At 35.9% G+C, this 23186-nt stretch overlaps 1 protein-coding gene across 1 annotated transcript in view; it reads right to left on the minus strand.

Moving 5' to 3' along the window:
* Positions 1-5089: 5089 nt before the first annotated feature.
* The window catches only part of TSPAN19 (tetraspanin 19), a 58840-nt gene continuing 40743 nt past the window's right edge, over positions 5090-23186 (minus strand). The window contains 2 exon segments of the mRNA XM_059472561.1: positions 5090-5169; positions 5548-5641. Coding sequence (XP_059328544.1) covers positions 5090-5169; positions 5548-5641 — 174 coding nt within the window.

Below are 23186 nucleotides of genomic sequence, written 5' to 3' on the forward strand. Positions count from 1 at the left end.
GCCATCAACCAGGACTACCAGGTCGTTTGCTGTGGTGCTGCTTTCCAGTAACCCCTTCTGGATGGATTAATGGATTTCCTGACTGCATCACCTAGTTTTTTGTTCTGGAGACACTGAGAAAGGTGCCTGATTCTTCTCAGACTGGGGCAAATCGAGTACATTCAAGATTGGCCCAGTCTGTCCATATATCCAAGGCTGCCCTATCCCAGGTGCAGAATCTGACACTTGGGCCTTTTGCATGCAGGTATCATTGATATTCTCAGTGCATATAAATGACACTTTTTCACATGCTGCATAAATGTAGAATTAGTATTGCATCTTATACCTTTTGAGCCTGTCACTGTTATTAATATTCTGTCTTAATGTTAGCTCAGCGCTGAATTTTACCTTAAAATATTGCACTCTAGAATATGGTAGATTATAAACTCAGTGATACCAGTAATTAACAGCTATACTAGTTTGTGTATCAAACAGCCATTACTATTTTTTCCATATTTTTCAAAAGGTTTCATGATTTAGTAATTCTAAATCACTTATGATCCTTTTCAACATTTTTTTCCATTTTATTAAATGTAACCTCTTTAGTTAAAAACTGTAGTAATCTATTCAAGAAAACAAAAATATGCTGTTTCCAAGACTAGCAGTAGGATTAATTAAAAAGACAGAGAGTAAAGATGTTTTATATAAGTTGCCTATTATTACTGATTTTATGATAATGAATATGTTGAGGAACTTCAGCTGAACAGAACAGAGCCACTGGCAGTCACTGTGACTTCATATTGCTGCATCATTCTGGCTGCTCTTAGTTCTCTAAGAGATGGCATCTGGTCAAGGTTCTGAAGGAGATTTTGCCTTATTGCTCAAGACACAAATTATTCCTTTGGACATAGCAAGCATAGTAAGCATGGATTTCCTGACTGCAACACTAAGAAAGGCACCTTCTTCTTCCAAGACTGGGGCAAATCGAGTACATCACAAGCATTGGGCCAGTACAGAGATTAAAATAGTTCCAGGGACACTGTCGTTTGAGGGTATGGCTGGTTAGGGTTTGAGATTGGTGTTTGAAATTAAATTTTCACTAAATTGAAAGTTTAGATATAATTAATGGAATGGTATAGTGACCATAATTTCTTCAGCAGAATAAATTAAATAAGTACCTTATTTTACTCAGAGAAGAAAGAAATAGCATTCAAAATATTTAGATAGATACAAAGTATCACATAAAGTATAAGTGTAGCCATAAACTTACGAATTTTGGTTTAGAAAGTAATACAGAACCTACTGCTTGCTAAGGAATGCTTCCATGTGTTGTATTCCTCTATGTAACACATTTTGAGAACCTTAGAAGCTATAATCTCCTCTGAGACCCAGTGCTTACCATAAAGTCATAGCAATAAAATCATACCCATGGGAAGTTCTTTCCAACCCCCAGAATTCACTGAGACTAGAAGAAAAAGATTATAGCAACTCAAAACTCTGCATGAGTAAAAAATAATTTCCTCTCATGATGTGCTCTATCTGAGATGATCAGTTTTCCAGAAAATTGTTAAGGATGTAGTTTTTTAAATAACTTAATACTTCTATGATAGAATGAAACAAGTAGGAACTATTATTTCGATTACTACAATTCAGAATACCATGTAAATAACAGAAACTAATATTAAGACAAAAGAAGAGCATTTATTTTCAGAAATCCCCAAAAGACTTTTACAGATTTAATCAATGATAAAATAATTTCTGTGACAGCAAGGAATAAAAAGCATAGGATGTTCAATAGCAAGCCATCCATGAGAGATACTTAAATGTATTTAGGCATGTGAATGGATGTTTCTATAGTGTGTTTGAGACCATCAAAGGAACCTTTGAAACTGTGCTAGGGCACATGGAAAATAAGGAGATTATTGGTAAAGGCCAACATGACTTCACTAAGGGCCAATTGTGCCTGATATCACCTACCTGTAACTGGTATTCCTCCTGGAACTGTACAAAGCATTTGAAACTGTCCTGCATGAATTCTGCTCTCCAGACTGGAGAGACAGATTTGGTGATGGAATACTCTGTGGATAAGGAATTGGCTGCCCAGAGCTGCAGCCAACAGCTTGATGTCCAAGTGGAGACCAGCGGTGAGTGGGGCACCTCAGGGGTTGGTTTTGGGACTGACGCTGCTTAAAATCTTTGCTGGTGGCATGGACAGTGAGATCAAGTGCACCCTCAGCAAGTCTGCAGATGACAGCAAGCTGTGTGGTGTGATGGACATGCTGGAGAGATGGGATGCCATCCAGAGGGACCTGGACAGGTGTGACAAGTGGGCCAATGCAAACCTTGTGAAGTTCAACAAGGCCGGTACAAGGTCTTGCACCAGGGTCAGTACATGGCAATCCAAAGCACAAATACAGGCTGGCTGGAGAATGGATCAAGATGAGCCCCAGAGAAAGGACTTGGGGGTGTTTGTGGATGAGGAGAGTGACATAAATTGGCAATGTGAGTTTGCAGCCCGAAGGCCAACTGCATCCCAGGCTGTATCCAAAGCAGTGTGGCCAGCAGGGTGAGGAGGTGCTCCTGACCCACTCCTCGGTTCTCATGAGACCCCACCTGGAGGGCTGCATCCAGATCTGCAGTCTCCAACATGAGGAAGACTGTTCCATGTAGGGAGATGTCAGGAAAATGACAGGATGTTGGGAGAATAGCAAGTGCTCTGCTCCAGAAAATAGAAGAAAAACAAGACCTCAGCCATGGGTGTCATTGCTACAGCTGTGCTAAAAAATACTTACCTTGAAAATTAGGAAGCCAGCAGTTTACTGAGTTGTTTTCTTTACATCAAAAATAGATATGTATTGCAACACAGCATTCAAAAAAGAAAATGTTTACATGGAAGTCTAATATTTTCAAATTGTCATATACTCAGTTTTAACACATTTTAAATTAATATAAACCATTATATATGCACACACATAGACATCACATAATAGTTCAACATACAGCTGAGCTATGTATGTACTGTCCTGAATGAAGGGAAAATGATGTCAGGAAGTGTGTTCTTTTTTTTTTAAGCTTGGAGAGCAGTCATCTAAAAATTATCATTGTTTGTAGAAAAATGCGTCCCATTTTAGGTATTATATTGAGGTCGCAGTTCAGAATGGCCTTCAGGTTAAATTCCTGCTTAAAAGTGCACATGGTACTTAGAATTGTTCCTTAATGTTTGAGCCAGTTACATTTTTTTAAATATAAAGTTTTGCTATGTTTTGGGGGTTTTTTATCATTGCATAAGGACATGAGCCAGAATGGAATCGTGGTGTCCTCAAAATGAATTGTAAAATTCTTGGATCTAAGATAACGTGAGCTGTGTTAATCTGTGCATTGCATGAAGAAAAGTGGTTTGAAGAGAAAAGTGGTTTAAAAAAGGTTGCAAAATGTCTCTTGTCTCATGAGATTTCAGAGCAATCCAGTTTGCCAGTATATTTTAACATATGTCCTGTGATGACAGGTTCTGGGCTTAGAAAACCCAAGCATATTTCTTAATCCCAGGACTGGCAGGGGCAAAATGTAAGGCTCCACTAATGTGTGCAATCCTGTGAGTCATTACTGCCCACAGAAGCTATAGTTCTCTACTTGCAGCCTAATAACTGGGTTATTCCATAATAATATAAAATCCATGTTAGATTTTGCCCATGTCTTACACACACTGTGTCATTTTTAGTTATTGATGGGCAAGGATAGAAATTACTTTTTCCTCCTGCATGGAATTTTGTTTAAAATCTGTTTACAAGGGACTGGTGTTTTCCATGTGCCTCGATCTGAATCCCTTATGAATCAACCACAGCTTGACCCTTGTGTCAAAAGACACAAGCAATTCATGTGAAATAATTTTATTTCAGTACATTTCAGTCATAAAGCAATGAGGATATGTAAGCCTATCGTACATTAATAGAATTAGAATTTAATTGTTGACTATCAGTTAAAGCCAGGGAGTGAGGATCAGGATGTGTGTTCATTCACAGGACTAAGAGACTGGAGGGAACAACTGGCATTAGCAAATCTAGATCTGTGATATCCTAGTTAACCTGCCTGGATAAACCTGCCCAAATTTATCATGTTCATTCTTAAAACTACTTTGGTTTCACCACTGCATCTTGCTGAAGTTTCTCTAGAACTTCTCTCCTGTGATGGTTTGAAACCTTTGAACAGTCACAGCTTATTCATCATTATTTTTTCTTGTGCCAAAAGGTTATTAAACTGCTTTCTGCCTTTCTATTTTATGTATCATTATGTATTTTTGGAGGGTCGCTGCATCGTTCCCTCCCTTTGTTTTCGAAGAGTAAAAACCTGAGGGTTTTTAGAACAACGAAAGATGATGCAAAACTAGCCTCATGCATATTAGTCATGCAGATCATGAAAAGATATTAGCTTGAGTCTTAAAAGGAGCAGGCATGTGATAGTTTACTCCAATATTGTGATGGAGAAGTGTTTGTCCTGAGTTGATCTGCTACATCTGTGTGGAACAACGAGTAGCTCCCCTGTAGCAGAGTACAGTGCTCATGCAGCACACATTGTTTCCAGTTAAATACAGGACCAGAACAAAGGTCCACCTGCACAGTATCTGCCTTCAGCAGCTAGATGTTTGCAGAAAAGCATGAGAAACAGTGCAAGTAGGACTTCTGATATTATAGCAAATGTTTAATAAGTTTCTGACAGCATTTCCTACAATTAAAGTAAAATACTAGTTTACTCAATAAAAAATATGAAGGTAGTATGCATGAATTATCCTTAGCAAATCCACAGAGCTTACCAATTTTTATTTCTCTTTGACTACGTTTTCTTTCAATTTGATTGAAAAATCAGCATATGATTTAAGTCAAATAAGTAGTCTCACTGTTTATCTTAAATATATATATTTTCAGACATATTTACTATTCTTAATTTATTCATTGTCAAAAATTACTAAGGAAAGTCTTAGAAACATGTATGAGAATCTATCATGCATAGTACTTCTTGGTATTCTGGGATGGAAATAATTTGGCTTTTTCCTCCCTTGGCTGTCTCCAGCTACACTTCCAGAAATGGAAGTTTTATTATTGAGATGTGCTCAATTTTAATCATTCTCATTAGCGACGCTGCCTTTGCCACCAAGAGTTGCACCACCAATTTTGCTGGAAGACTCTAGCAAGCTATCTAAATTTTTTGCATATTTTACTTCAGTACACCCTGTACGTACTCATTGCAAAAGTCCACAAACTTCTGTAATAAGTTTCCTAACTTCTTACTCTTGGCTCCTCTGAAACTCAAATGTTAGTTACGGAATTACTTAACCTCTGTGTTTATGTAGACCAAGTTAAAATTTTCAGTGGTGCCTTTAGTTTAGACTAGAAATTCTGTTTGGACTCCTAATTCCTTCAAATATCAAACTAGCTCACTCATGAAATTGAGATGTTGATTTGGTTTTTTTGGTTAGGTTTGGTTTTAGGGGGTTTGGTTTGTTTGTTGGTTTTGCTGTACTAAATGCAAAAATACCTATTGGTGTATCACAATTTCTTCACAGACATGATTTACCTAACACAGTGTCATCCAGCCCAATATCATTGTTATTTAGATTCCTCTGGGGGGATGTGATAAGTTTGGTTGTGGATACCTGTTCTTCCAGCATCTGAAAAGAAGAACCTTAGTTTAATCCAGACTCCTTATTTTGCGGCAGCTGGAAAAATTCTATTTCTCGCTCAGGCATTTTACATAGGTAGAGATATGAGATCCCAAGTTGTTAAAATGGTCTCATTATGACAGAAATATTTTGACATGAGTTTGAAATTCAAGCTAACTGGTTGTACACTTTGACTAAATCCATATTAATAGAATTTGTGATGAAGAAATGTTTGAAAATGACAGTGTTTGAATGACAATTTACTGCTAGGCTATGTAAAAATTCTAGTTTAAAAATAACAGGCTGTAGAAAAATAGACTTTGGATTCTAGATATTATTTTGCATCCTAAGTACTATATGAATACTAGAAAAAGACCAATTCAATTTGGGCATAAAACTTTCTCAAATTATATTTTTCTGAATATGCATTTACAAATGCTGGAAATTTTAAACTCTTATTTGCCTGAAAATAAGCACTATTTTCTGTACACAGAAATCAATATATGCAATATTTACACTGATGATATTGTAGAATGCTTTTTTTACAGAATACTCTAAATTAGTTTCCCCTTACTAGTAGACAAATGATGTATCAAGGAAGGCATTCAGCTATACAGGGTTTGGGACTCAAAAGCAAACCTTAAATGCACTTTTCAGAGGTGATAGTGAAATTTGTAGGGACTGAGGTGCCAGACCAAGATTTGGTGGCTGTGGAGACCTTGTTAGGTTAGTTCTTTCTAGTTCTTTCTTCAGGGCTGTTGCTTTAGCTTGGACATTACTCTGCACCTGAGAGCAGTGTGGGGTGTTCTGCTGTGGAATTGAAATCATCAACTAATGAGTAGATTGTTAGCTTAATTCTCTGTACATGTGCTTTTCGGTTCAGGCCTATGGCAGCTGGGATTGATCCTGTTCCTGGCAAAGTCACTGGCAAAATTTCCATGGTAAGTAGCAACTAGAGTTTCCCAATCCTTGACAGTGTTAAAATACACTTGAACAAAAGCTTTACTCTGCTGCAGGTATGAACTAGCAAGAAGCAAGTCCCCAGAGTAAGAGAAGTAGGCAGGAATGAGTGCCTCAGGGCAGACAGACACTGTACTTGTAAGTTCTGCTGCTTTGGGCACCAGACTTGCTTTAAGCCAAAAGCTCTCAGGAAGTCAGCACATGTAACCAACATTTCAAGTGGTAACTGGGAAACTTTGCTAAGGTTGACGTCTGTATAATCATATACAGGTGAATCATATACTTCAGGTGAAGTATATGATTAAAAAGACAGAAAGCTTCCTCATATTTACACGTTTTATTCACAAAAATAGTGTGTTCAAAATAATGAATCTCTTGCAAAAATGTACAAAGAGACAATTAATACTGAATGCATTACATGAAAGCACCAGTTAGAAAGCTGATTTTCCTGGTGTCTTATCTTTAAAATGCAGTGGCCCTATTTAAACATGACAAATGAGGACAAAACCCTGCAAAACAAGCCTTGTCTAGTTCGTAGGGCTGATATCATTGTTTAATCAATGAAAAGAATGAATTTTATTTTAAAAAGTGGAAATATATCATGGATTTCCGAAGGGATCCCAGTGAAAAAGCATGCATATAATATTGTTATTTAACCTGTAAAAGTAAACTGAATACAAAAAATCAAACTTTAGTTCTTAATTATGGGAAATGCTTATTCATATTGGGGCAGAGAATTACGATCATGTTTACCCAATAGAACTGATAAATGCTGCTGAATTCAACTGGGTATTTTTCCAGCTGTTTTACAGAGGATTATTTTCAAAAGCTTTTCATAAATCTGTCAAAATAAGCAAAAAAGTTAATGGAGGACAGAGTGTCTTGCTAAATAAATAAGCTCATTGATACGGCAAAAGTTGGGAGGATGAGGTTGGCTACATACTTCATGGTGGCAACTTGAGTGTTGTGTAATTTTGGCAACCAGATTCACATATGCATAAGAACTCTGGTGTTTGCTGGAGAATTAGCACAAATTGTGGATTTGGAGAAGCAGCAGCACCAAGAGTTAAGCCGAGCATATAGTGAAAGAGTCAAGAGTGGACTATGTTGAAAAAGGTGATTTAGTGTAGCAATTAAAGTTCTTCAAGTATATGTTTACGTGTTTCCACTTTTGGGTAAGTACCCAGAGCCCAGTTTTATTCCCTTCTGTGACAATATTGGAGGAATAGAAATGCTCCAATAGAGTGGGTACATCATCCTTTAGACCAGAAAGGAGGTCCAGAATTTAATTTTCAGCTGCCAGGTACAGGGTCCTGAACAAGGACTCTGGCAGGGTGCACACATTCTGCAGTGCCATGCAGAAGCAAGTAGAAGTTTCAAGTAGATAGCAAGCAGAAGGCTCACTTTGTGGTACCAAAGAATGTAGACACCTTCCTCACCTGTTTGCTCACCACTGGCTCATAACATGTCTTTAATGATCAGTTAGGAGTGGGAAAATGTTCGGTTTTTATTCAATAGAAATTATATGCTCATTTTTTGAAAACAGAGAATTGTTAAAAATCAAAAATTTAAAGACAATGCTTTAAAAATCTTAGATCATTTAAAACTGTTAATATTTTAGCCTAATTATTTTCTGAGCCCGTAGAATATTTATATATTTGACAATTTGACTTTGTATTTTAAAAAGCAAATTATCTGTTGTATAACTTCATTAAGCCAGCTCTCTTGTTCATGTGGTTTGAATTTGGCTAGGGTTACAGTACAGTAAATACTTGAGGGATTGGCATTGGAAACTAAAATGGGGTCAGAGGAGGGAAAGATGGCTTCAGACATTTTAGCTTTGCATATTTAGAAAGTTTATTTTTAAAAAAAGACTATTTAAAAAAAAGACAAACAGATATTCTTGTTTTCATTTTGCAGTGATTTAGCAGATTTTATGTTTAGTTTCTTTAAAATTTTCTCGCTTATATCTGAGCCAAAACACTGAAATCTCTTCTATGTCATCGCCTTTGATGTGAGAAATAGAAGGATTATAAATCACAAAATCCCTGTGAACAGAGTCTACTAAGTCTCTTGGAAAAATTGTGTAAATTAATTCGGACACACCACTGGGAAATCCAAACTGAAACAGCTTTTGTTGTAGGAAGAAAAAAAGATAGCTCTCACTACCTCACATGAGCCAAAGGAGGATAGCTATTTTGTGCAGAATGCTTGGTGGGAAAGAGTTAGCCATAGTTTATGAGTTAGCCATAGTTTTTATGCAGACTAGCAGGTAAAGGGAAAAATAGAAGATAGCAGGTAAAGGGAAAAATAGAAGAAAAGTGTTGTTTCTAAATGCTTCTGTATAAAATAAAACACCTGTGGTTCATATTCAAGTTCATGGAAAACAAATGAGCTAGTAAACATGTAGTGTTTGAATTTAGCAAAAGGATTTTGTTTTACCATAGGAGAAGAAAGAGTATGACTCTACATTTGTGGTACTTAGATGGATAGTGCTTATATTACTCATCATTGCACCATTTGCTTTTTTATTGCAAGTCTGGCAAAAATAAGATCAATCATCCCACAAATGATGGACTAACATGAAAACAGCTTCAAAATGTAACTCTTTTTGACCAACAGGTGTTCTTATCAGATAATACTTATAAAATTATACACATTTCGACTGGAGCTGACATATATTCTCTTTCTGTAAGACTGCACGCATTGTTCACCCACGTATACACCTGTACATACACATTTTCAGGTTTATGGATATCTGTGTCTGGGGTTGTACATACATACACTAACCTATGGATAGACCGTACGTTAGAGAGAGAATGAGAGAAAGGGGGTAGGAGGAGGCAGAGACAGATCCATCTGTCAGGTCCACCAACTCCTGCAGCTCAGCGCTGCTTGCCTGTGTAGACTGGGGCTGACAAAATGCTGTTTCTAAGCACAGAATGGATTTGCTTCAGGAATTATGTGCTGACACTCAGTGGTGACCGGAGACCAGCCAGGCCTGAAAGTGTGATCAGTGGAGAGAGTTATTCCAAGGATGGCATCAAATCAGGAACTTTGTGTCTCCTGGACGAACACCTTTCCATCCATAGCTACAGGGAGAGGCTGTGCCTCCCAAAAAGGGCATCAGGATCAAGAAGTGCATGATAGAAATGCTATTTGCTTTCCATATCTGCATGAGTGAATTCTTGTGGGAATTACTTAAAAACAGGTCAAAGGAGAGTGATGGTAAAACAACATGCAGAAAATCTACTTTATTGATATTTTTACTTATTTTATTTGATTGACATAATTCAGCAGCTAATGACAGATTCTAGACCATATATTGGATGACATTGTGTCTGTTGCATATAATCAAAAGAACGATATCCTGCCAGCTTCCCAGTTGTAAGCCACAAAATTTGTCTTCTGGCTACACAAATCTCAAATTTAAAATGTTGCCCTAACTTGCAAATATGCAGAAATTTTGCATCTTGTTGGACTAAATATAACATGTAACATTTATTGTTCATTATCCAGTTATTTCTTTTCCTGAGGAGTAGAGGAAAGTAATTCTGAAAGCTATTGGGGGTGAAGATCAGTGCCAAATTAAATCTGAAATAAAATCATCTGAAACAACCAGCAAAGTTGTACATTCCTCTGCCATATTTTGGTATACAGATAATAATCCTTTCCCTTAGGATATAACCCTGTTCTCTTAACAATAGGTATTTGCTTCTGGCTATGATTTCTAAAATCACAAGTGAGTAAGTTACTTCAAAGTATGATTTTTATCAGTCTGAAATGGAGGTATGCTTCTGAATTATAGATTCTTTAAAATAGATACTAAATTATAGATACTTTAAAATTGGTTGCCTTTCATGTAGTGAAATGTACTCAGATTCCCTAATATATGGACACAGACCGCTTTTTATCTTTTTACCTTTCTGTATATGAGAAAGAATATCCTGTCTGTCTGTCTGTCTGTTTGTTTGTTTGTTTGTTTGTTTGTTTTGGGTGATATTTCATTTAGATGATAGTGTAGGGAATATTCCAACTCACCCATAGGAAAAAATATACTTTCTGTCACATCTCAGATAAAACAGTGATAACAGTAAAATGAAAATATTACTCAGCCTCTTATTTAAATGACTGAATTGTCCAATAACCTAAAAGCAGGTTGCATATATGATTTAAAACAGACACAGGTTTCTGACCATGGAAACTTCTGAACTCTCTTTTATTATAACAATCAATTTCAAAATTAATTCAGCATTCAGGGTATGAGGAGTAGGAAACATTTTAAAAGTCAACTTGAATATACTATATTTTATTTTTATATAATTCAATATTTTTCCTTCTTTCTTATTTTTAAGTTGACCACTGGGCTATGAAATTGAAAAATATACTGCAAATACATTCTGAAGAAATGGGCAATGAGGGACTGCCTTAGAGTTACAGCTCTGTGGGATGAATAAGGCAATCCACAACAGGTTGGGAAACCTTGGAAGTATAGACTAGTCAAAACAGTTTGCCTCCCTGATGATTTCCATATACTCTGCAATAAAACAGTTATTACTCAGAGCCCAGTTTTATTCTCTTCTGTGAGTGACAATATGGAGGGAATGGAAAAGCATCAACAAAGTTGGATACATCATCCTTTAGACATATGATAACCAGAAAGGAGATAACCAGAATTTAAATTTCAGCTGCCAGGTTCAAGATCCTTAGCAAGGACTCTGGCAGGGTACACCCATTGTGCAGGGACAGCAAGAACAAGGTTCCCTTTGTGGTGCTAAAGAAGGTAGTCACCTTCCTCATCTGTTTACTCACCCACCACTGGCTCACAACACGTGTTTAGGGATCCCTTAAGAGCTGGAAAATTCACCAGTGCTTTGTGCTTTAGTTGGTTGGGGCTTTTTTCTGCTTTAACATCTTGTTAGGAGTATTTCATCATGTTCAAAGCTCTGGGCAGCATCACATGTTACTCTGCATGTCTTAGCTTGGCTGAAAGAGCTTTTTGTCTACCTTTTTTTTGCCTCCCAGCTAAGAGAAATTGCTCTGGCTCCTCTTTTCCATAACTGAAAGTTTGTTTATGTTTGGCTGGTGCTGTGCATTTTGTCAGCAAGAGTAAACTGCTTTCTTTTACATCTCCATTATTAGTACAATACCAGATGGATGTGTGTTCCTCCTGTCTCATCCTCCTCTCTTTCATTCTTTTTCCTCTGCTTATTACACAATTTATTTTTCATAGATTATCTTGATGTTCAGCCTCTGATGTTCAAGTCAAAATGAGTAGTTAGAGCACTTTCTGCTAGCTGCTTGATACTAAGTGTGTATTGAGAAATGATGCCCAAAATGTTACTAGAATAAAATTTTGCAAGTTCAGGGGTTTATAGGAAGGGAGAGATCTGAAATCTAGAAATAAAACCAAACCATGAGAGATTTCCCTGCCAAGGTGATGATAGTACATATGAAAAACAAATCTCAGTATACAACCCTAAAGTGTGCTACTTCTAGCTCATTTACAACACACCAGTACTCACTATGAGTAATATTGCTTGGCAGTGAAGAGAAACAACTGAAGTATAACCTTAGAGGATAATTAAGAAATAACGTTGGTTTTTTTCTTTTGCTTTCCTTGACATATTTTTTTTACGAGACTCTATTCAAGTTTAATTAAGTTTTGCTTTGAGGCTCTGGACCTGGAACAGTGCATTTTTATTTTCCTTGTAATATAACCTTTACCTTGCAGGTAACAAAAAAAATGAAGTCTTGGGGCTATAATCATCAGATCATAGAATGAAAGGATAAGTTTTATACAGGCTAAAAAATAAAACCTTTGATTTAATTAGCATTTTATGAGTTTCAGGTATCTGTGAAATATCAAATTAATAGGGTTTTATTCTATTCTTATTAGGTGTTAGAAGAATATTAAGTGAGAAAATGTAACTCGTTCAATTTAAGAGCTCTTCAAACTAGGAAGATGTTGGAAAGTGATTAAAACATAGACTCTGAAAGCTTCACCAACTTTAATAGTTTAAACTACTATAAGCCAAAGGTTTGGGGGGGTTAACCTGAATAAGATGAATAAAAATTCTACATCAAAAAAAACACCCTTTTAAACTGAAATATCTTGTCTTCAAAGTTACTTTTATATCTCTGATATGAGCACTATAATTTCTAATCTTTCTTTTAAATGTAGGATTACAAAGCCTATACTTCTGCTCGTTATCTAATCCTTTGAGAGATGCAATCGAAGCAAGTGAACTAATCAGTCAAAGGTAGATGAAGTTGCAGCTCTGAAAGATCACAGAGCATGAAAAATTAGTAATGAAGCACACATTCTCTTGTATATTTAACAGGCAAATCATTCTCATTTATACTATATATACATGTCAGGCATTTTAAAGACAGTATCAAAATTGTAATCTAATTTTGATCATGAAATATGTTAAGCATTTCTGCAGTTTTATTTTCTGCAGGTTTGTTGGTTTTTTTTTTTGAGTCACAACAATATTATCTTCTCTCATTGTTCCAACAAGCAAATATGAGTTTTCAACACTCAGAGAGACTTATCTCAATCCAGGTATGAGAATCAGAGATAAAGGTTTCACTGTCCAAAGCACAATCTATTCTAAATTCCTGTGCTGAAAATGCAAATAAGGAAATATTCACTGTACATGGTCAGAAACTCAAACTGATGTTATAGTTTTTCTACTATGGGTATTATAAGTGGCCTTTTCATGTGATTTCTGGAACAATATCCCATTAGCATCCTATTGCTTAAATGAAAAACATGAACAGATAGTGATCATTCCAAAAATAAAAAGCCAAACTACAAAATGGTCACTTGAAGGGGTGCGGGAATGTCAAAATCAACATTGATTTCAGAGAATAGGTAAAAATTGTTAAGAGAAATTAATTAGCACAATCCACGCATAGACAGTGTTACTTCATCAATGTAATTTTGATTTCCTGCTAAAGCCCTTGCTCTGAGACAGAAATTTTGTCAGAAACAATGACACTAACTTAGCTTTGTGCCCTTGTGCTCTGTTACTCATGAATTTAGCTTCATGATCCACCAGCCAACTTTTCTTTCAGTGCAGCAGCTTGCTACAGCTTCCTTTGTGAGGGGAAGGTAGAGATTGTGGAACAAGGTAAGGGCTTGGAAAAAATTGCAAGCTCACACAAACAGGAGAATCCTTCAATATTTCAGTGTTTTATCTGGTCAGCTACACAGATTTCAGAATCTTGCTGACACGTTAAAGAGGCCTATTTCTATATGAATTTATGACTACAGGCTATGTTTTGAACTGTTAAAACTATTCCACAGTTGAATGCCGATAAATATTCATCTGTAATTTACACATTATTTCCTCTGTGAAGATCAGCTATTATGCTGGTGCTGACTTTGTTTAAAAGGTAAAGTCATCCTCCTTTTTGTTCACTCCTCCGATCTCATTTGGTTTCCTTATGTGACTGTGAAAACTTACTCTGACCTGAACATTACAATAACATTTGAGTAAGACACATTTTGAGTAAGGGTTTAATATTGTTTGATCAAACATCAAGATGTGATAATAAGCACCTTTTAATGCAGATTTCTTCAGTGTAGTCCATGCCCCTTGACTTTCTCCTTTACTAATCCATGAGGCACTATACACTCTGCTGCATGTTGTTTGCTCAGTCAGGGAACCCTGTGCAGCTGGGGGAACAGAACCATAGCTCCAAACACCTCCTTGACCTCTTTCAGGATGCTGCTGATCAGATCCATCTGCACCACAGGACTGCAAAAGCACTGAATCTTGCAGAGTCCAGGACAATATCCTCATCAGCATCTGAAGAAGGCTAACCCATATTTCCCCTTCTTTGTTCAGAGCTGTTTCTACAAAGGGCAGTCAACAACAATCCATGCATTTGCTCAGCAGCCCTGCTATCCTTTTATCAAAGTGCTTTTCAGTTCGTAGCTTCCTCTCCAATTTGCTGCAATGGCAGCACGTGCATAAAGTAGGAATGGAAATTTGGAGACACGTGGTGAGGAAAGGACCATGGTAAAGCAGTGTGCTGTTCCACAGCATAAAGCAGCACGAGCACAAATTGCAGGACATTTTATAAAATGGCAGCAGATGTTTATCTTGACTACACAGACTAAGGTGGGTTTTTCCCCTAGCCATATAAAATCAGTATTAAACAGCAGAATGCGACATCAAATTGTACAAATTAATATGACCTTCTACACAGAGTTGAAGAAAAAGGACTGTCTTTCAAAGTGTTCAAGCAAAGAGAAGATGGATTATTTTAATAACAGTATCATGCAGGTTCTTGTCCTGTTAAAATATTTTTATTACTACTAATTACTTATGTTCTAAGGGGAAAACAATGGTTTCTCTGTTCATTCTTAGTCTATTTCACAGCCAGAGTGCACATGAGCCAGCTTATATTTCTTAAACCAAGTAAGTGCAAGCTGTAGTCTTGATGATAATTAAGGTGCAAGACAGACTGAAGATTCAACTAGTTCTATATGGTTTTCTCTGTAAGAAATGTGTCCTATGACATTTTAAATTTTTTATTTATACATTTCACATTGTCTTAATAACAAATTCATATTTTTACAAATTGTATGTATTTTCCAATAGGCTCATAAGGCTAGATCTAGATATACTTAACTTTCTCCATAAGGATATAAGAATTTCTGAAATCAGTTTTATTTGGTTAAAGTGACAATAGAAATTCAATTTTGAAACTAGATGTGCAGATTTCAATTGGAGAAAAACCAAATTAGGGGCTTTAGCATTCCTATCTTTCTGCCATCTGTGTTCTTGAAGGTCAGACCTTCATCCCTCAGTGTTTTTTACTGAATGTCAGTGATTTCTCAGTGACACCACCTCTGGCAGGTCCCTAGAAACACAATCTGGCAAGGCTGACGTCTGTCTGTCCTTGCTGCCCACTGCACTCCTTAGTGTCTATGTGAGACTGAGCAGTTCTTGCTGTTGCCATTTCCCCTCTATAGTTTCCACAGGAAAGATGCAACATCCCTCCAGACATCCCACTTGATCTCATCTTGTCAACTATAAATAAGGTCTCTTCAGACCAAGACAGAGAAGCCAATGTTTATCATTATTATTAATTATTTTTACTTATTTATTATCATTATTATTGTCTGTATTTGCCAGTTTTTTTTACCTTGTTACCACTTAAAAACAAGTCTTGGTCTCATTGTGCTAAACACTGCACGAACATAACTAATGAGATAGTCTGTGTCCCTAAAAGCTTTCAGTCTGAAGGATAGGACATAAATAGCAGATGAAACAATCAAGTCAACTGGACAAAAGGAAAACATGCTCAAAAAACCCCCAACAATCCCCAGTTTAATGTATTCTGCATCGCGGCCACAATTTTCCCATCTGTTTCTGACTGATAAGAGGCTGAGAGATACCATTTCCCCTGTTACTGCTTAATTTAGTAAAACATTACGTTCAAAAGATGCCTCTCTGAGGGACATTAGTGAAAGGAATACAAGTGAATACAAAGCTTAAGAGGTTTTGGCCTCCCAGTCATTCCAAAGGAAAATAAATGCAGTAAGCATCAAGGTGATTCTTTGCTGCCCTATACTGACAACAAAACTGGTGGTTCAAATAGCAGGCAAGTCAGAGAAGCAGGTACTCCTCAGTCTTTCAGCCTTTCTGAGTGTAATCCCACCAAAGACAAGAGCTGTACGGGACAGGATTCAGTCATAAGAGGTTGAAAATTAGTTTCAATTCAGGAAACAGATGTAAATAAACCAAATCAGAGTGTAAAGAAGGAAGAGATTTCTTTTTCCTTTATCTTTTCAGAGGAAGGAAAAAATGTTTTAAATGGTACCATCTAGCAAAAGTAAATCTGAGCAACTTTTGGTTAAAATAGCAAAATGTATCATATATTTGAAACCTTTTACCTGTCATTTAATAAATACCCATAGTTTTTTCATCAGTGGAAGCCACCAACTTATGTCCATTATAATTATGATTCACAGTAATTTGTTGCCTTAAAGAATTTTGGCAAAATTTGCAAAGGAAAGAAAGCTAAAAGAAAAATTAAAGGCAATATTTTTATATTTATTCACCTTTGAAAAAAGATTAATTTTGATATAGTAACGACATCTAGACAATATTCTTTTTAACATAAATCTTAAATTTTAGATTTATATTCCAATGTAAAGGCTGCGATGTAGAGAATTTGAGTCTTGTTTAGCTTCATAAGCAATATTTAAAGGTTCAGTTTTATTTATCAAACTGATTTTCATTGATTTTTTTTCTTTTGCCATGCAGCTTATTGATTTATTTCTTTCTACTGAAAATTGTCTGTCAGCTGTTCGATTTGGCCACATGACTTTTCAAAAACTTGATTAGGAAGCAAACACTCCATCCTGGGTTATGGATGTGAGAACTTCTGGCAGAGGCAGAGGCACACACACATCTGGGGCAACGGCTGTTTGCGAAGTGAGCTGTGCCCAAGCCCAAGAGCGCTGTGTGCCTCTGCTGCCACTGAAATTCTTCCCTTCCCTCAACCAGTCATGTAAAGATGAATCAAGCTCCTCTGTCTTACATTGTGATCATGATAGTTATAATATATTGCACAATAATTTACGATCGTTTTGGCGCAATAATTTATCTGCATCTCAGAGGACTAGGTTGCTTTTGTGGTTCTCTCATAGGTAAGAAGAAAAATGTAATCCAATCTAGTAATGAATTTTATAGCAAACAAGTTTTCTGGCTGCATTTTGATGTGTCTTCACTTTTTCTTTTCTTTCTTTTCTCTCACCTGATCAATAGTCTTTGATTTGCCAGTCAGGCCATCTCGTACTTGGCTGCTAATTTAGAAACTTCCGGAAACAGAATTTTTCACCTTCAATTTTCTATTTAACACATTCCAAGCACCACTTCTCAGGTAAGATGAAAGATAATTTCCTTCTCATCATAGGAAAAAAGGAAACTTCTAGCTATCTTCAAAATTATTCTGAAAGGATGGAAGCTTTCTGCAATTTCTTTCTGACTGCATTTCTTTCTTTTTGCTGGTTTGAGAGTTTTTTCTTTTTTTTTTTTTTTCTCAGAAGTCCCAAAACTGATTAAAATTCAAGCTATTGAGACAAATTTTGAAAGATTAATTTGATGTCTTATATTTCTTTAGTATCCTTTAACCAATCTTGGTAATTAAAGGATTCTAAAGAAATATAAGACACAACTTACCCAATAATATACTGAATAGCATAAACTACACCCATAGGAAACCTATGAAGAAATTGTGCTCCTTGCTTCATTTAATTTTTTTTTTTGCTTTTAAATATAGGCAGGGTGAAGACACAAATATTTGTGTAGTTTATAAATAATTACAATTTTCAGGACTAATTTTTTTCAAGATTTTGCTCCCAATACCAGAAAAACAGGATAAAAATCATAAGGTGAATAAATATCAGAACTTCTGACCAAAAAATCGCTGCTAAAATGCCATGAGAAAAGAAATAATAAAAGATGCAGAAGGGATAGAAGGAAAGGAAAATCAGAAACTGAAGAAGTGAGCTAAAACACTAAGAGAATAAAAGAATGGTACAAGAATAAACTTGCCTGTAATTTCTTCTCAGTCTTGGCTTACAAAGTTTACTTTTAAATACTATTCCAAACATAATGATTTAAATATATCAGATTATGGTCTCAACAGATAATGAGATTACCATATACCATTTCACACATCAACTGTTAATTTCCTAGTCAGTATAGATCTTCTAGTTTAAAATGATTCACTGATCTTAAAAGATCTTAAGTAGAGATTCAACATACAATTAAACAAGCATACAATTAAATTCTGGTCCCTGTTTTCTTTTACTGATGCTACTACCCTCTCCCTATGTTTTAGTAGATTTGACTGTGTTACTCAGTGTATTTTATTTTGTTGGTAAAATATATAGGTACATATCTATTGCTTTTCCCTGTATGCATTTTCTTGAGAAATAAGAGAAATTGCATTTTTATGGGAAATTCATTATGAATTGGTAAACATTTTCCTTTATGGTTGTGCTGTCTTTTTGTGCTATATGCTTATATGGAACTTGCTTATTGTTATACAGAATTCAGAAGTAATTGAATTCTGTAAAACACATCATATACTTTAAGGACAACAAGAGGAGAATATTTAGCTATACAGTTTATCCAAAATGTAAGTAAAAGGATCTCTGATGAGTTGTTTTAAATATATCACATTTTCAAGGTAAAAAATGTGAATCTTTATTTGGTATTAGATTATTTTGTAAAACCTTACTGGAATCTTTATTTCTGCTAATAATCATAACTCTTTTGAATTCCTTGTCACTATCATATAAAGGAAATTATTTCCTTTTCACAGAAATATATACCAAAGCCTACAAAAACACCTTAGTGTGAGGCAAAATTAATAGCAGTGACCAGTAGCAATATTTCAGCCTCTTGTCAGCTTGTAGCTGATAAAATATTAATTCTTATGTCTGTCACAGAGAATTGAGATTACTGATCTACCACACTTGTCAGCCATTATCAACTACTAAATATTTCATTAAAATTATGTAGCAAATCAGTGCTCTTAGGTGTTGTTGTGGGTTTTTTAGGCATTGCATATCAATATATCAATACTCCTAAAGAGGCCAAGAAGTTCCACACTAGGACACGTGCAACCCACAGCATTCTGCCACTTAATGCTAAACCACGGGTATGGGTGCACTGCTCAGACAGCTGCTTTTGAATTGCCACAAAAGACAATCTGACATATTACAGAAAACTGGAATTGATGGCAGTCTATTTTAAGATGTCAGACTGTAATCTGCTGTGGTCATTAAACTGAAAGAAACTAGATTTAGATTCTTTACTGAGGGTGGTGAGGCTCTGGAACAGGTTGCCCAGAGATATTGTGAATGTCCAGCAGAGGAAGCATTCAAGGCCAGGTTGGATGGGGCTTTGAGCAACCTCGTCTAGTGGCAGGTGTCCCTGCCCACAGCAAGGGGCTTCAGAGCAGATAATATTTACGGTCCCTTCAAACTCAAACCATTTTGTGGTTCTACAGAAGCAGCTGAGCAGCCCCAGAACCTGTCTGGTTCCTGACAGGAGCAGAGAGAGGCGGGTTAAGCCCAAAGCTTCCACCATGGGAGACAAAGAGCAGAAACTGGGAGGATGTCTGGGACTCTGACACTCCTCTGTGGAAATGTGTATTTCCTGTGTCCTTTCCCTCTTCCCCAGATAGCCACTTGTGGCTACTATCGCAGGAATGTACTTACTCTTCTGTTACCACCTCTTTCAAGTATAGTTAAGGAACTGCAACAATACTCCCACTAAGTACTACAGGAATAGGGTTAACATTAAACTTGATTCCTGGGAACTGAAAACTGTAAGAAATTACTGTTTCTGTGACCTGAAAACCTTGATATTTTAATTACAATCCTTCTAATTTCTGCTTTCATTCTGACCATAACATGAGTCACATGCCTTTCTGATAATTCAGTCTCTGCTAGCTCTATTCTGCTTCTCTGCACACTGTGATTTCTGTGTGCTTACTTATGTCATGCCAGTGATTTCATACACTAACTGAATTGCTTATTGAATGGAGACATCTTTTCTTTCCTGTTGTTTTCCCCTTCACTCAGGCCTACAAACTTCACAAGAAAGGCTGCTGTGTTCCATGAACCCCACAGATGGTGCACATGGTGGTCTCTGAAATTATATTCAAGTACAATTGGGTCCTTGAAGAATATTTCTCAATCAGGAAATATCTTTCAGATTAGGTATTATGTTGCTGAGATTTTTGAATTATACTTGTGATAGCCTCATTTCTAAAAGTGACCGGGCTTCTGCAATTCTAGAATTCAGAAGAGTATATATCCATTGAAAAACTACACATGATGTCCACTGCATGTGACTTTGCTCCTAAACTGAACAAACTCAAAAGAAGATTGTCCATTTCCATAGAGTTTTATGTGTTGGTACTGCTATATCTCTCCTCCACAGAAAGCCAGCATTTCAGCCATCATGAATGGCTTGTACACACATGATTTGGTCTTTGAATTCATCCATTCTCTTTACAATGGAGACTGGAGCTGAGGTGTTTTAATGCCGTCCTATATGCATAGTTATACACAGATGATGGATAGATAGATAGATAGATAGATAGATAGATAGATAGATAGATACATACATACATACATACATACATACATACATAGATGCATCGATAGATACATAGATAGAAAAATAGATAGATAGAGCAAAACAAACAAAAAACCCCCCTTTTGTTGAGTCAAGTGTTTCTCCCCTGTAGAAAAATACCAATGCACAAATTCAAATCTTCATTTCCTGTATATATATTTGCATGTTGCCATTTCCTGAAGAAAGACTTTTCTATCTGTTCATGAGCCATCAGTCCTTTAAAAAGGAATTCCCTTCTCTGTAAAATTATGAATAATTGCATTCACATAAATATGGTTTCGCAATTTTTTCTAATTATGATAACTCATTATATTAAAATATTGAGGTGAATATTAAATTTTCTGTACTACAAAGGAGAAATAATTTGAAATTGTACACAGAAAAGGATTTGAGGCCCAGATTCATTCACAGTGCTTCAATTACTTCTTACGATAGGAAATCATGGGAAGGAATGGTATGTAATAGTGCATATGGAGTTGGATCTCCCTTTTGTTCTCTTCTTGTAGCATTAGATGAAGGTATATCATACACGACAAATTACAATTTTAATCCTATTTTTTATGAAAAAGACTTGATTTTGTGGAAAATTTAAGTGCTGTCCAAAATCCCATACAAATTTTCCAGCTTTTCTGCTACAGAATGTTTTAAAAAGATTACCCACGTGTGCTGAAAGGACCAAAAAACCTGAAAAGCAGAGACTGAAATAAAAAATAGAAGAAGAACTTTAAAACTAATTGTAATTTTTTTTTGGCTAGTTATTTGTTTGCAAACATTTATGGCTTTTTAAAATAATTTTTGCAATTAAAATATTTATGTTTATGGGAATAAAAGCAATCCTGATTCTTAACTGTTTGGACTAATATGCAGAAAAAAATACATATATATGCAATATACACTATGGTCTCATATGTTTTTAATATATCTATATTGTCACAAGTATTGTGTTGTGTTTATTTTCAGATTTGCCTTTAGTTGTCAGACAAGTTCATTCCAAGATGTAACTTCCATCACCTTCCTGTCATAAAAACCCTGACCCCAACAGAGCTTTCAGGAGCATGTCCCTCCACTGTAGAACTAAAAAGAATTAAGAATTGTTAGGATTTGCATGAATTGTTTTGTATGGCTGACAAAAAAAGGGCAGGAATGCCATTCACTGTACCACATATGACCCCAATAAATTGAAAAAATCCATAAAACAATTACATTGAAAATATTTAGGGGAAAAAAAACAATGAAAAAAAGCCCGAGATGAAGATAGTAAATATATCTCTTCAGTTGGAAAGAAATCTGTCATTTCATCTTTAAACTTGTATAAGAATGTAAATTTGCAAGGAATGAAATAAACTTAATGATCACTACACAGAAGCCGAACAGGAACATGACTAGGATCTGTCTCACCACTATCCTTTAAAGGTCATCTTGACCTCATACAAATTTATCTTTTTTATTCTTCACCCTAATTCAGTTCTCTCAGACTTCACAAATATATAAGTTCATACAAATGGTGTCATCTCTGACACCAAATCGCACACTTACTGCAGTTCTGAGACAGAGGTGTTTATGTGCCATGACAACGCTTGGTTTTGATTTAGTAATGCCTGATTGGGACACATAAAATACTTATCTGCAATAGTTTTATCTGTGAGATTTTAATTACATTACATTCATATCTAGGCCAACTTTGCTCAATATTCACATGGCGATGTCATTTTAATTTCATATTACGTAAAAGTGCATTGAGTATTTTGAATGAGAACAGAATACACATTTTCATCATTCACTCACAAAATGTTTATTCCTTTATTATGTCTCCATGACTCATGCTGAATTGTATATTATCCCTCAATGAGTTCTATAGCAAGCCTTTAGCACCTTGCAGAAAGAAGAAATTTAAAGATGCATAAAATATTTTGAAATGTCTGCATTTCTTATTTTCTTAATGTTTGTACCAAAATGTACAAGCTATGAAGTACAGCGACCTGGCAAGAGCCAGGCCAGAACTCACTCTGGTTACCCATGTTAATAGTTCTTTTGGTGTTTCCCGGGCTCTGTCCATGCCTGTATGTATGCAAGTAGATACACATAACTGTAAAAACTGCCAGGCTGTTCTGTTTGCCCGCTACATGTTTAAAGATCACCTAGGTTTTTCTTTACTCAGCAAGCTGGAATTGATTCATATGCATTTCAGTTTAGTTAGTGTTGAACAATCCAGAAAGTCTAATTACTTTTCCAAGAAGTCATTTGAACAGAAATTCATGAAATGAAATTAAATACGTTCATCCAGGTATTTCTTGGAGAGGTTTTTAGAACCACCAGGAAACTTTTTGTGTAGATCGACTAAAATTTGTGATGAAGGCCTGGCACACATGAGGCTGCTTGGTTAACCTGTTTTAGAAGGAATGCCACTGCAT

Source organism: Ammospiza nelsoni, chromosome 5 (genome assembly GCF_027579445.1).
Source record: "Ammospiza nelsoni isolate bAmmNel1 chromosome 5, bAmmNel1.pri, whole genome shotgun sequence".
Classification (NCBI taxonomy): domain Eukaryota; kingdom Metazoa; phylum Chordata; class Aves; order Passeriformes; family Passerellidae; genus Ammospiza; species Ammospiza nelsoni.